General features: G+C 36.1%; 1 protein-coding gene across 2 annotated transcripts in view; it reads right to left on the reverse strand.

The window, feature by feature from the left end:
- The window catches only part of NCAPD3 (non-SMC condensin II complex subunit D3), a 53,800-nt gene extending 40,049 nt beyond the window's left edge, over positions 1 to 13,751 (reverse strand). Inside the window, exons 1-8 of one of the 2 annotated variants that reach the window (XM_039878870.1) lie at positions 13,492 to 13,642; positions 11,630 to 11,876; positions 10,038 to 10,192; positions 8,269 to 8,431; positions 2,008 to 2,192; positions 1,191 to 1,358; positions 1,030 to 1,091; positions 742 to 829 (exon numbers count right to left, since the gene is read on the reverse strand). In XM_039878870.1, coding sequence (XP_039734804.1) covers positions 742 to 829; positions 1,030 to 1,091; positions 1,191 to 1,358; positions 2,008 to 2,192; positions 8,269 to 8,431; positions 10,038 to 10,192; positions 11,630 to 11,681 — 873 coding nt within the window. In that variant the 5' untranslated portion in view covers positions 11,682 to 11,876; positions 13,492 to 13,642. Of the gene's footprint in view, positions 1 to 741; positions 830 to 1,029; positions 1,092 to 1,190; positions 1,359 to 2,007; positions 2,193 to 8,268; positions 8,432 to 10,037; positions 10,193 to 11,629; positions 11,877 to 13,491 lie in introns of both variants that reach the window. The other variant, XM_039878869.1, reaches the window with a different exon arrangement.
- Positions 13,752 to 13,951: the final 200 nt, after the last annotated feature.

Here is a 13,951-nt window from a genome sequence, read left to right on the forward strand (position 1 = left end):
TAAGCAGTGGAACCTGAATTGGAACCAGAATTTGAACACAAATGTGCATTACCCCAAGTACTCCAAATCTATCTTCTTAACTACCGTGTCACTGCCCCTGGAAATTAAGAGTATGCAGCCACTAAAAGCCACATGATCTTGGTCGATCGCATTTTTTGCAAAATCTTGTTTTATAAATGACATCTAAGTTTAGTAACACCATAATGCTTGAATAACCCTCACTCCAATGTTTAGAGTAGTGATATTGTTAAAGTTACTTGAGGGGCAAAATCCATATATGAATGGTAACAGGAATGACAACTAGTAACATTTCTATAGAATTAACAACTAAAATAATACAAATACTAATAGAATTACTGAAGCACACATACATGCATGCCAAGGGAAACTTGAAAATTCTGTCTCTTCTTTTTAGAATAATTTGTGAATATTTCTATAAAAGTAACACTGTTCAGTAGCTTATCTGTTCTTATCTAATTCATACCAGAATCATTTTTAATGTATGAAACCTAACAGTAATTTGCTTTGGCTACTAAGTATTTGGATGTAAGTTTAGTTATGAAAAGTAGGCAACAAATAGAAATGGTGATGCTTTTTCTTATACAAATGATACATAAGGTCATGAAAATAGCCTAGTAAATTAAAATGGCATTACATCGAATGCTTCTAATGTTTTTCCATTATATGATTTGCATGTTTTCAATTCAACTAATAACTAAATTAGATCCTTAACTCCTTTACCTTGTTTCCCTCTCCATGAATTGGGGAGCACAGCAAATATAATCCATGATAGGCCAGTTCTGGTATGTATTTTGCTTGGTTAAGATTTCTAAAAAAAAAAAAAAAAGGCCAAAAATTAGTTAATGGATATGATTTTACTCGACATATTCCCTTAACCCTACAAGCCATAATTAAATGGATAAATTCTACTTGTGTGCCAATTAAGATAAAATGACATTTCTACTTCTGCTGGAGCAAAATTTATTATACTATATTTAAATTTCAGCATTGAAAGATTTAATGGCTCACCTGGCTTGTGTAACATGGAATTCATGAAGAACTGGTTCAAAATTAGTTAATGTCACAAACACCTGAAAAACAGATACCAAGAACAGGCCTGATTTTTCCTACTCATTAAGTATTAGCCATCGTCTGTGCTCTCTGAGGTTCTTCTTGGAATTTTTACTTACCTCTATACAATTCTGTATGCACTGTGGCTTTTCTTTCAGGGAAAACTTGGACAGAAGCCTTAAAAAATTCTTCAAAAGGTGAAAGATGGCATTTCGAATTTGAGAAAGGTCCCAGGCAGAAAAACAAATATTCTCTTCATCTTCTTGTTCTTCTATAATTTCATCCATCTAGATTATGAAGAAATGTATAAGTGACTATATAATAATGCCTAACACTTTGTCCCACGGTTTTCGATTTACTCAAATCAACTCCAGTGAAAGACCAAGGGGTTGCTGAGGTGACGTGACCCTGACCAGGTCCCGTGACTGCTCTAGGTCTCCATGGGCACAACGATAAATCATTGGACTAGCTCACTACTACAAGTTTCTAGCTCTGTATTTTTATGTCAATGAGAATTCTTATTTCTCAGAAGTTTTTACATCATGAACCTCTACCATCCTACCTAGTCACACAAGAATCTGGAACTAATGTTACTCTTATATTCTTATGAACCTGAGTCCTCAGAACTCTTCAACTACCCTCTCTAATGACAATAAGATAATGTGGCAAATATACCTGTTAGCACGTTGTCAAGCACACCTGGGAACAAAGCTGGGGAGAGATGATGGGAAGTTTGGATAGATGGCAAGGCAGAAACATTCTCTCAGTAGTATACGAAGCCCAAGAGGCAACTTATCCTACTGGAGAGCTGATAATACTTTAAGACCTTTTGGTTATAATTATTATGCCTGAAATCATATTTTAATATAAGGTTAATTCTTAAATCAAGATCACATGCTGGTACAGATATGTTTTATTATTCCACTTACTTCTTACCTCAATATCCTCTTTCCTGGGTGGCTTTCCTCTTTTCCTACGTCCTCTTGAATTTGCCTGAGAACTCTTAGGCTGCTCTTTCTTTCTTTTCCGACTCAAGTTAGATTCCTGAGGCCAGCTCTTCTTTAGAATTTGTATACATTTGTCAAACATCACTGGGTGGAATATCTGATTGGCCACACTACCTATTCATAAAGAATAAAGAGTAAGCAGGTTAGATTTAATTATCTTGAAATATGTCTGTAACAAGAGATAAGAAATTTAAAAAGCAAAAATGAGCTTTTCATTAACTTTGAATAACAATGATCCTTTTGCAAAAAAGTACCATTCAACGTTAGCCTTAGGAGGTGAGTGATAGTGCTGATCAGAAATAAATAATGAGATTTCTATATTTGGCCATGAGGGAGCAAATGGTTTTATATTTGTCCTCCTATCATAAACAACTATAAAACTGGACAAAAATTTATAAATAATCATTTTAAGACATGGAGCAAGAGGCAGCATAAAAATAAAATCCCTGAGATAAGGGAAACGACGTAAACCCTAAAATTGCCCCGGTTTTTGTGTTTTGAAGCAATTTCTGGATAGCAGCAGAAAAATGATGAACCCAAGCACATTATGATGGTCTTACTAAGTTAAGAATACAGAAATCAGAGTCAGGAAGGGAGGAGTAGCTGATTATGGAGCAGAGTATTGGAGAAGACAAAGCTACATAGAAAAAGAGCTCCAGAAACCTGCATAGGGTCGATTATAAGCTATGCATGCATGGATAAAACTCCATAAAGGTGGGCAAAGAACAATTTCCAAGAAGTTAGAAGATAAATAATCTTTGGAACTCACATAGGGCTGAGACATAATTGAGTTCTGGCCAGCCAGAGTGGGGAGACCTTATTAACCACCTGGAAAACTCAGTAGAGATCTTGGAAAGAAACACACCTTAATAGCAGGGCGAAACTAGCTTTAGAGTAAAACTACTTTAAATCTGCACTAAAACAAGCTGCAAAAGGATCAAGTTAATTCACTAACAGCTATAAAAACACAAACACTATTTAAAGGAAAACGACAAAATCAAGACACTCAGTGACTTAACACTCAAACGTCCAGCATTCAATAAAAAAAGTATTAGGCATGCTAAGAAGCGGGAAAATGTGCCCATCGTGAGAAGAAGAATCAGTCAATAGAAACAGCCTAAGAAACAACAGAAGTAATGAGATGAGCAGATAAGAACCTTAGGGCAGACGTTATAAATAAGCTCAAGAATTAAAAGTAAATTGGAGCAAACAAAAAAAAAAATTTTTTTTTTTAAGAATCAAATAGATCTTCTTCATCTGAAAAAGAAAAATCACTGGATGGGCTTAACTTTGGATTAGAAATTACAGAAACAAAGGTAAATGAACTTGAAGAAATAGCGGAAGCACAGAAACAAACAAAAATATTAATAAAGACTCAGTGATCTGTGGGAAAATATTAAGCAGTCTAACAGGAGTAATTGGTGTCCCAGAAAAAAGGGAAGGAAGAAAATATCTGAAGAACTAGGAAGTGAAAAAACTCCAAATTTGTTAAAAACTACTGAATCCACAGACCTCAGAAACTCAATGAACACAACCATGATAAACACAAAGGAAATCACACCAAAGCATAGATAATTAAATCAAATTGCTGAAGAGAAAATCCTCAAAGTAGCCAGACCAAAAAAGAAAAAAAAAGGAAAAACAGAAGAATAAGAATCATGCAGATTTCTCAGTAGAAACCAATGTAAACTAGAAGATAATGAAATAACACCTTAAAAAAAAACACCTGTCAACCTAGAATTCTATATTCAGCAAAAACATTCTTGAAGGTATAATAAAGACACCTTCGTACAGTCAAAATCTAAGACAGTTGATAGCCACCTGACCTGCACCACAGAAATGTCAAAGAAAGTTCTTAAGGCTGAAGGAAAATAATATGAGATAAAAATCTTTTAAATATAAACAATGTGTTTTTGTTTTTTAAAAAATCCTTTAAAAGATAATTCAAAGACAAATATTGACAATGAATTGTGGGGTTTACAACATGTAGAAATAAAATGGATGACTATAATAGTACAAAGAAGAGGAGAGACAAAGTATACTGTTTTAAGGTTCTTACATTATCTACAATTATAGAATATTATCTGAAGACAGACTGTTACAAGTGCTTATTGTATACCCAAAGCAAGCACTTAAAATACACACACACACACATGCATGCACACATGCATAAAAAATGCAGTTATTAAGCCAAAAGAGATAACATGAGATACTAAAAAGTCAATCCAAAAATAGGCAACAGAGGGACAAATGGAACAAAAATCAGATGGGACAAATAGAAAATAAATAGCAAAATGGCAGAAAGCCATCCATATTGATAATTATATTTATTGTAATTATCTGAACTGTCTAAACATTCTAATAAAAAGGCACAGTAGATGATTGTCACAGTGGATGAAAAGCGTGACCCAATGATAGCCAATCTAAAATAACCTTTTTAAATATAAACACACAGATAGGTTAAAAATAAAACCATGGGAAAGGTTTCATTCTCACCTTTTCACACTACATACTCTTATCCTTTCTCACTGCATGCCCATATCAAAGGAAAATGGGTAAACAAAGCCTTTAAACTGTAATTCACAGAAACTAAAGAACAAAATATAAACTGAATTCTCCAAATACTTGGGGTCCCTCTCAGTGTCTTTACTCTGTCTCTCTCACTGTCTGCCCCACTCTGCCATTGTCTCTGTCCCTCTGAGCCTCCCTTAGGCTCTGTCTTTGCCTCTGAAAGGAGACCATGCTCTGTCTATGAGACGTTACCTCTTCTCTAACAAACTTTCCTTTTGACGGACTTTGGCGGGTGTTTGAATACTTTCTTGCACTCAGCCAAGAACCTTTTTCTCTCTCAGTGCAAGGCTTGAGTTGCCCCCCACACTCAGAGGAATTTGCCCTGTATTGCGTCAAAAGTATATGCTCTGATCACAACATAATTAAAATAGAAATCAATTACAATGAGATTTCACACAAGTCCTCAAATATTTCAAAATTAAATACACTATGAAATAACTCAGGCATAAGAAAAAAATCACACACAAAAAATGAGAAAACTGCTTTGGCCTGAATGATAATGAAAACAAATCATCAAAATTTGTGGGATGCAGATAAAGCAATACATAGAGGGAAATTTATAAGATTATTTATATTAGAAACAAAAGAAAGTATTTGAGATCAAAGATCTATGAATCCATCTGAGGTAGTTAGAATAAGAACAAATTAAAAGTAAGAAGGAAGGCAGTAATAGAGATAAGATCAAAATCACTAACATAAGAAATGGGCAAAGAATAGAGTAAATCAATATCAAAAGTAAGTTCTTTAAAACAATGAATAAAATTAATAAATCTCTATCTAGACTGATGAAGGAAAAAAAAAAAGAAAATATAAATTACCACCATCAGGCATGAAAGAGGGCATACCACACTACAGAGTCTACAAATAAAAAAGAAAGAAACTTCGGGCCCAGATGGCTTCACTAGTGAATTCTACTGTGAGGGCTAAAAAAAAAACTTAATACTTTTCCTCCCACCTTCCAAGTTCTTTTAGCTGGGCTAATAATCAAATTAACAGAGACAGATTCACAGGAGAAAATCAAATTTTAATACATGCGCATGGGGAATTCACATATGCATGAAAATTCTAAAGGCAGTTGCCTCACTATATGACATTTTGGATAAAGTTGAAAAGGGGAGTAGAGGGGTATTAGATTTCAGAAATGAGAATGGGTGATTTACAGGTAGCTGAGGAAGAGAACATACACCAGGCAGGCAAATTCATGCTGGGCAGCTAAGAAACAATGGCACACAAAGGGTATCTAGCTAACAGGCCCCTGCTTGAAGCCTTCCTACTTACCATACTTAATTCAAATTAGGCTAAGGAGAACATTGTAAGATGTCTTTCCTGAAGCAAGTTTTCCTATCTGACTCACTTGGGCAGGAAAGAGAGGAGGATCAAAGGTTCTTTCTGGGTCTTTTGTTTCTTAATAATCAGCTTAAAATCAATATCCCAAAATGCAATTTCACGGTGGCAAACCTTTGGTTCCCTTTTCTATCAAAAACTTAAGGAAGAAAACCAAGTCTTCATAAACTTCCAGAATATAGAAGAGAGAACACTACTCAACTCATTCTAGAGGACTGATGCTACCCTAAAATCCAAATCAGATAAAGACTCCTTAAAAAAAGAATATCCCTTATAAATATCCCTCATAATAGATGCAAAAATCTTCAGTAAAAAATTCGCAAATTGAACCTGGAAACACATCAAAAGGATTATGCACTATAATCAAGGTCATGCAAAATTGGTTTAACATATGAAAACCAATCAATGTAACACACTATATTATGAGAATAAAGAACAAAAACCACATGATAACCTCACAGATGCAGAAAAGCAAATGACAAAATCCAATATCCTTTCATAATAAAACACTCAACGAATCAGGAATATAAAGGCCATCCCCAAAATATCCACAGCGAACATCATTCATAAGAGCAAAAGACTGAAAGCTTTCCTCCTGAGATCAGAAACTTGACAAGATGCTTCTATTCAACATTGGACCGAGGTCCTAACCAGGACAATTAGTCAAAGAAAAGAAATTAAACGCACCAGATTAGAAAGAAGTAAAATTATGTCTGGTAACAAATGACATGATGTTATAGATAGGAAATCCTACTAGAACTACCAAATGAGTTCAGCAAGTTTGCAGAGTATAAGATCAATAATCAAATATCAATTGTACCTCTATACACTAAAAGTAAATAATGTGAGAATAAAATTAATAGCATTGAAAAGAATAAAATACTTAGGAATAAATTTAACTGAGGCAGCGCAAGAGTTGCACACTGAAAACTATAAAATATTATTGAAACAAATTAAAGACCTAAAGAAATAGAAAGACATCCTGTGTTCATGGATTGGAAGGCTTAATATTGTGAAAATGTCAATACTCCTCAAACTGACACACAGATTCAATGCAATCCCTGTCAAAATATCAGAATTTTTTTTTCTTTTCAGAAGTTGACATGTAAATCCTAAGGAAACGCAAAGGACTCAGAATAACCAAAACAACCTTGAAAAAAAATGCTATGATCAAATATTAAGTATCAACAGCATCCCAATCACAACCCTCAAACATTTAAAAAAAAGAAGGTAACTGGGAAGAATACGCTTGCTAGAAAGCTGTAGTTGGCTGTACAATTAATAATGGCCACCTCTTCCCTCTGGCATGAATCTCAACCTTCAAAAGAAATGGCCTCTCACAAGGGAAAAGAAGAGTAAAACTGGATTTCTAAAACTGTCACTTTTCCGAGAGAGCCCAGTTACAACTGACAGATTGCTTAGCAACTAAGTCCATTAGGAACTTATTTCAAAAGTCATTATGGGAGCATTAACAATCATACAAATGAATGTTCAAGGCTTTATGTATCATTTTACCAATTCTCAAGTCATAGTGAATAAATCCTTAACATTTATTTCAGATGCATTTATGTAAACAATGACAAGCAGCAAAGCTAATTAATCATGCAATTTTCTTTTCCATATGACTTTTGGGTTCTCCAGCTACATCTCCGTCTATGTTCAGCCCTCTTCTTCATTGGGTTAGGGAAGGAAGAAGGAATTCCTTCACTGCTCACAGGAGGAACAGCCACTTAAGTGCCCTGAATAAAGGAAGTGGAAGAGTGCTCATAGATAAATTTCTTCCCCATGCTTCCCTTCATCAAGCATTACCAGCTACTCTCATGCTTTCTTGATTAGAATGGTTTTAACTTGTTTTTTTCACATCACATAGGATATAACACAACGACTCCCCACAGCAGGTTTTCTCAGTCTGGACAGGGAGTCAGAAGGAGAGAGGAAAATAATTAGAATTTTATACCAGATGGGATGGGTAAAAGTAGAGCTTTTATAGCGTGGAAACATTCTCCCTCTAGCCTTGTCTCTCTCAGATTATTGGTATTAGGTTATCGACACAGCAAAATATCAGAAAACAAACACCCTTAAAAAAATGGGAAAAGCATTTGTGGAACATTTTTGCATGTACTTCCCTTATTCTCATTTAAAGTCAGAGCACCTCTATGAGATGGGTTACCACTGCCGCACTGTATAAGTGAGGAAACAAAGTATAAGAGCTCAAAATAATGAAGAAAAATTGTAAATGACAAAAGATGTGTCCTATCATATCAAATATACATACCTGGTACTTCTAGTAGCAGAAAATAAAGCCCAGCGGCATGAAGGCCATATTCTCGATATTGCACACTGACATTTTTCTTATGGACTGTTTGAACAAAGTGATAGAACAATGCCACCAACGCACTGTGAGAAATACTGTTCTCAGCAAAGAAGGTCCAAATGCTCTGAGGGGAGGAGATAAATCACAAATACCAATAATTACAGAAATGGAAAAATCTCCTATTATTTGATATTAGTGCCTTATAAAAGAGAGGAATAGACCAGCCTGGCAGGACTCCACCTGCCCTTCACTCCTGCATCATTTGCTGCCTGGGCCACTTCCTAGGCTTCGTGTCAGCACTGCCCACACTTCTGACTGCTCCTTCCACGGGTCTCTTTAATCAGCTTTTTTAGTTCTGTCCTGTCTCCTCCCTCTCACTGATCTCACGTATCTCTGTAATCCCAACAACCCCTTGGTTCAAAAGACTCTCTCATTTATTTTCTTGAATTTTAACTTCTCTCCTGGTCTACTAATTCATGTTTCCATCTACCAATTACAGCCCTCTAAGAATCTCTGAACAGAATCTCACATTCAAAAGCCAAAAGCTGAACTCATAATTTTTTCACTTGACTTTGCTTTCTCCCTTATTCCCACAACTTGGCTAACAATGTCATCCTCCTAGCTTTGAAATCTTGGTGTTCTTTCACATTTTCCTTCCTTTCACCCCTATACCCAACAATTTAGCACTTTACGGATTTATGTTACAATCTTTCCAGTGGTCCAACACAGTCTTAAAATTCTGTATGCCACTCATGCTATACTCACGATTCTCTCAGCCTTCTCTCAATTCCCTCCCGAGGAATGCACAGACCCTACCTCTGCTAGTCAACATTCTACCCATTTGTTAAGACTCACCCCCAGCTACTTTCTTTCTGGAACCTTCATAATTTTACCACGCTTCCTTTTCCATGCTCTTATTTGATGGTATTACATCTCCCTTACAGCAGTTTTTACAATGCGGTTTACCAAATATTTCCAACTCTCCCCCTAGACTCACAGTTGTACTGCGCTTCTCCACCTCCCTGCAGTTGAATGAACTTGCTTTGGCCAGCGAAATGGGAGTAGGAGTTATAAGAGCCAGTGCTTAATGCTGCACTCTCTCAATGAGATGGTCCCTGGTATACCATTATGTTTAATGAATGTTTGACTAGACAATTTAATTTTTGAACACCTATATGCAATATGTAACTGAAACATTTTTAAATTTAAATTTTTCAGGGATGTTAATGTCTCAGTATTTTTGTTCTGGTACCTAGCCCTTCAGTTTTTTGAAAAGTAGTTAACAAGATAAATATTAATAAGTGCACTAGCTAGAACTCAGTATTTAAAAGAACTCTTTGTTCTGATTGTAATTCAATTAACCACTTCTCATTTTAATAACATCAGATTTTCTAAAAGTTAAGATATACTTGAATTGTTCTTGCATTTTTCTTGGCCTTCTTTTCGTATTTGGTTTTTCTGGTTTCCTTCCTTGTTTTGGCCTTTATTCTTTTTCTCTTATTTGCTGTTGTAAAAAGTTGTCATGACTTGAAAAATATCCCAGATTAATACCTTGAACCTTCTGGAGGAAAGACATTAGGATATTCCAATAAATGAGCCACATTCTTTATGCTACTCTTCTTATACTTCTTAACTGTATACTAAAAAGGCTAAGCTTTAGATGATAATAATGACTTTAATCTTCCACTTCTAACACTTAAAGATGGCTAGCTTGATTTTCTTCTTTTTACCTCTGTAGATCCATGTTCTTCAGTAGCAAAATGGAAAAGACTTTCATAGAGTTTTGTGAATGCATCCAATCCAGTCTCTATAATTTCTGCTTCTATGCTGGGATCCAATGGTTCAGTCTCTGTGAAGTCCAGTTCCCAAACTGTGTCCACCCATTCTAGTGGGAAAATGCAATTAAATCAGTAAGTGTTCTACAAGTAAAAAAACCAAGAATCTTTAGAGTCTATGTACCTTCAAGAAAAGTTTATTAGTCACAATTCACATTTAACTATATAATACAGGTGAAGCATAATTAAAGAAAGCAGAAAAGGTTAAAAAATTCTTTTTTTAAAAATTATAATTGACATCTACTTATTAGATTGATCATCTAAAAATACCAAGAAGGAAAACACTTTACATAAAAGTGTTAGGAAATGACATTTCATGATCGGGCTTTCTTGTCTAGAGAAAAAATAGGTTAATCAAAGATTGCCCCAGATATCCCCCTTAAATCTTGTAATTAAATTAGTAAACCCAAATAAAATACTTTATTGGGCCCTTGGAGAATAATGTAAAATGTTAAAAAAAAAAAAAAGATACAATTTCTCTAAGAAATTTAGAGACAAGCCAGATTCGCGCTCATTGAAATACTCGGTAATTTTAGAATACGCGAATGGAAAGAATGCATGTTGAGAATGTGACATTAATGCAACATTCTAGCTAGATTCCTTGCCAATCTCTCTTGGCTTTAAACTTTCTCACGTTTTTATTTTTCCTCAATCTTTTTGTTGCTATTCCCTAAAACTGAAAATTAGGACTAGATGGAAATGTGTGGACATCTCAGGTGCCCCTTCAAAATAATATTCTTTAAATATTTGTTCATCACTGATTCAGGAAACTTGAGCAGGGTATAGAGAATATCCAGAGATGGTAGGCCTCAACCTTTCTTCATGGTTCAGAGCATTATACTCAGCAAATGAAAACCCTACAATTAACTAGATCTTTCTTAGAATACAATTCGTCCATCATCTTTTGCACCTGAACTTGAACCTGGATGAGGGAGTCTCACTCTTTATCTCAAGTGGCTTTCTGGAGAATTCCTTCCAAAAATATAACATATGCTGCCTGAAAGAAGATCTGAAAAATACAATTGTGTCTCTATACTTCCAGTAATGTTTTAATGCCCATTGCAGATGGCAGCCAAGGCTTCTCATTTATTTCGGCTTTGCTTATAATAGTTCCCCTACTGTCAGTAACATCAAATTTGGAAGGCAATAAGGCCCTGATTTCTAGTCCTCCTTCTAAAATCATCTGTATAACTTTAGCCATATCACTTCTAACTTTTCTGAGCCTCACTACTTTATCTATAAGATGAAGATAATAATAAATACCTATTAGTGTTAAAAAGAGGGTATTCTATTGGAAAGATTTACTTGGAGATAGGGGATGGGTTAGGATGAAAACAAGAGAAGGAAAGAGAAATGAAACAGGCATTTCTGTTTCACTCTTTATGAAAGTACTTAGCACCCTGGTCCTAAAACTTGTGCAATAAAGGCTTAAAGATGAGAAATGCTATACACTAATTTCATTATTTCAGTGAACCAGAAAAGACTACCAAGATTTGAGCTGCAGACCAGGTCACAATCACAAGTGTTCAGTGGGAACATAGTCTGGAGGATCACAGACTAACTGAATACCATGTTTAATATCTTGTAAGATCGAAATAAATTCTTATTAAATCAATGTTTATTTAAGACAAGACAGAGAAAATCTTGCAAAGGCAGAAGCTTTGCTGTTGAGGGACAATACTGAGATGAGGAGTTATTCCTTAGATCCATCCTGAGGATGCATCAGAGTTCTCCCTGCAGAAAAAAAAAAATCCATCAATTCTGAGAAAAGAGGTGCTCAAAAAGCCCTAGAAGGTAAGCCACTGTACCTGCTGTGGCCACAAAGCAATTGTGTAAAATGGCTCCTTTCACCTATAAACTAACTCTCCAGTTGCTCAAGATATTCATTTCCACCCCACTGGGACACTCTTCATCCCCCTTTTTCAGCCTCCTTTGATTAATTTTACCTGCATTGCAAGAATGACAAGAAGAGAAAGAAGCCCATGAGATGTAAATTTTGTTAAGGCCATAAAATACTAGGGACAGAACTGAACATTATTTCAAGTAGAAGAAATCAACAGGTGGTTCTCATTTCAAGAAAGTAAATAAAAAAAGGATTCAAATTAATGATAGGGCTTGGGATTCATTAGAACAGAATACAGGACAACACAGCTTAGAAAAAAATCTTTCCATGGAACTGACTGTTTAAAATGCTTTAGTTAATTATATATTCACTCTCTTTCCTGGTCGTTCTCCTAACAAGTATAATCATCTTCCTAAAAATGTTCTTGTATTTTTTCCTGCCTCTTTTCCTCTCATAATTCTCCCATTTACTTCATAAACATTTTAAATGCATAATTTAAATGTACATCAGTATTTCTGATCTAATTTCTGGATCGCAACTACCAAATCCCAAAAGAAAAGATGTGGTGTCGGAAACTCATTCAATTCAATGAACAACAGCTATTACTATTTTTACAATGTTAAAATAGTAATAGATATGTAAAAACTAGAAAGCACAATAAAAAATATTACTGGGGGAGGGGGAGGGACAGAAGTGAGAAAGATGGCAAAGGTGGGAAGGATGATTCTTTATTCGGATCTAAACATGGTAGTTTACCAGGGAAAGAAATGCAGAGAAGTGTATCCCTGACAGAGAGAACTGCGTAACAAGGCACAAAGGTTAAGAAAGTATAACTTGTTTGGAAATGAACAAAATAGTTACAGCACAGAGATTAAATGTGCAGGGTGAGAGTTAATATTAGTACTTATTCAGCAGTTACTATGTACCAAGAACTAAATTAGTCTGCACAAAAACTCTGTGAAGTAGATATTATAATCCCCATTTGACAGATAAGGAAAGCAAGTGTTAGCAAGGTTAAGCAACTTTCCCGTGGATGCTAAACGGTAGAGCCAGTATCTGACTCTAAAGATTATGCTCTTGGAAAAGACTGCAGTGGATGGTGAAGGCTCTTATGTGGCAGGCCAAAGATTTGGTCATTCATTTAGGCAACGAACGGGGATTAAAGGGTTAAAGACTTGACAGGTCACATTTGTGTTTTCAAAAGTGATCCTGGTAAAGGCGTACAAATTTGCAGAATAAGAAGGGGAGGGCCGAAAAAACAAATTCAAAATAACTAAATGATATAGGGCCACATAAGCTCTTTTTTTAAACGTCACTTTACAGAACTGAACCCCTATTCTTGATCCAGCTCGCCAACGTCCTGGAGTGCACAAACCTGGAGGGCCCAGACCTTGCTGAGAGCCGAGCTCCCCACCCCCACTCCACCCCAGGCCCAGGCTGAAGAGCATCGCAGATGCAAAGCACCACAACCCTGCCTCCTCGAGACTCGAGGCCCCGTCTCCTCACCTGGGCTGAGATCCAACGGGCACCAGGGCTGCAGGCCGCTCCCAAGGCCCGGCAGCGCCACCATTATTGCCCAGAAACCCGCTCGCCTCCGCTGTGGTCAACTTTCAAAGCTCGCTCCCGCGCGCGCTCCGAGCGGTTCCTGAGGACCAGTCACAACATGTAGAATTTCTCACGGACCAATCATCGCACCAAGCCAGTTTCATTTCATTAACCAATCAGCAAGGTCTTCTGTCGCTTGCGCCAAGAATGGGGATGGCCAAAGACTAGATAAGCCAAAGTTCCACGAGGCGATTTTTTAGCTTTCCCTTTATAGTATGGGTTAAGAAATAAGTTAAATTCTAATAGCTCCCTTCCCGCCTCGTTTTTCTTAAATGGGAGGGCACCTTAACGAGAAATTGAGAAAAGATACTTCCTGTAATAATCGTTACCTTTGCCCCCTATCCAGTGACATTTCGCATGC

The sequence above is a fragment of the Pteropus medius genome, unplaced genomic scaffold (assembly GCF_902729225.1).
Source record: "Pteropus medius unplaced genomic scaffold, Ma_sr-lr_union100, whole genome shotgun sequence".
In the NCBI taxonomy this organism is placed as follows: Eukaryota; Metazoa; Chordata; class Mammalia; order Chiroptera; family Pteropodidae; genus Pteropus; species Pteropus medius.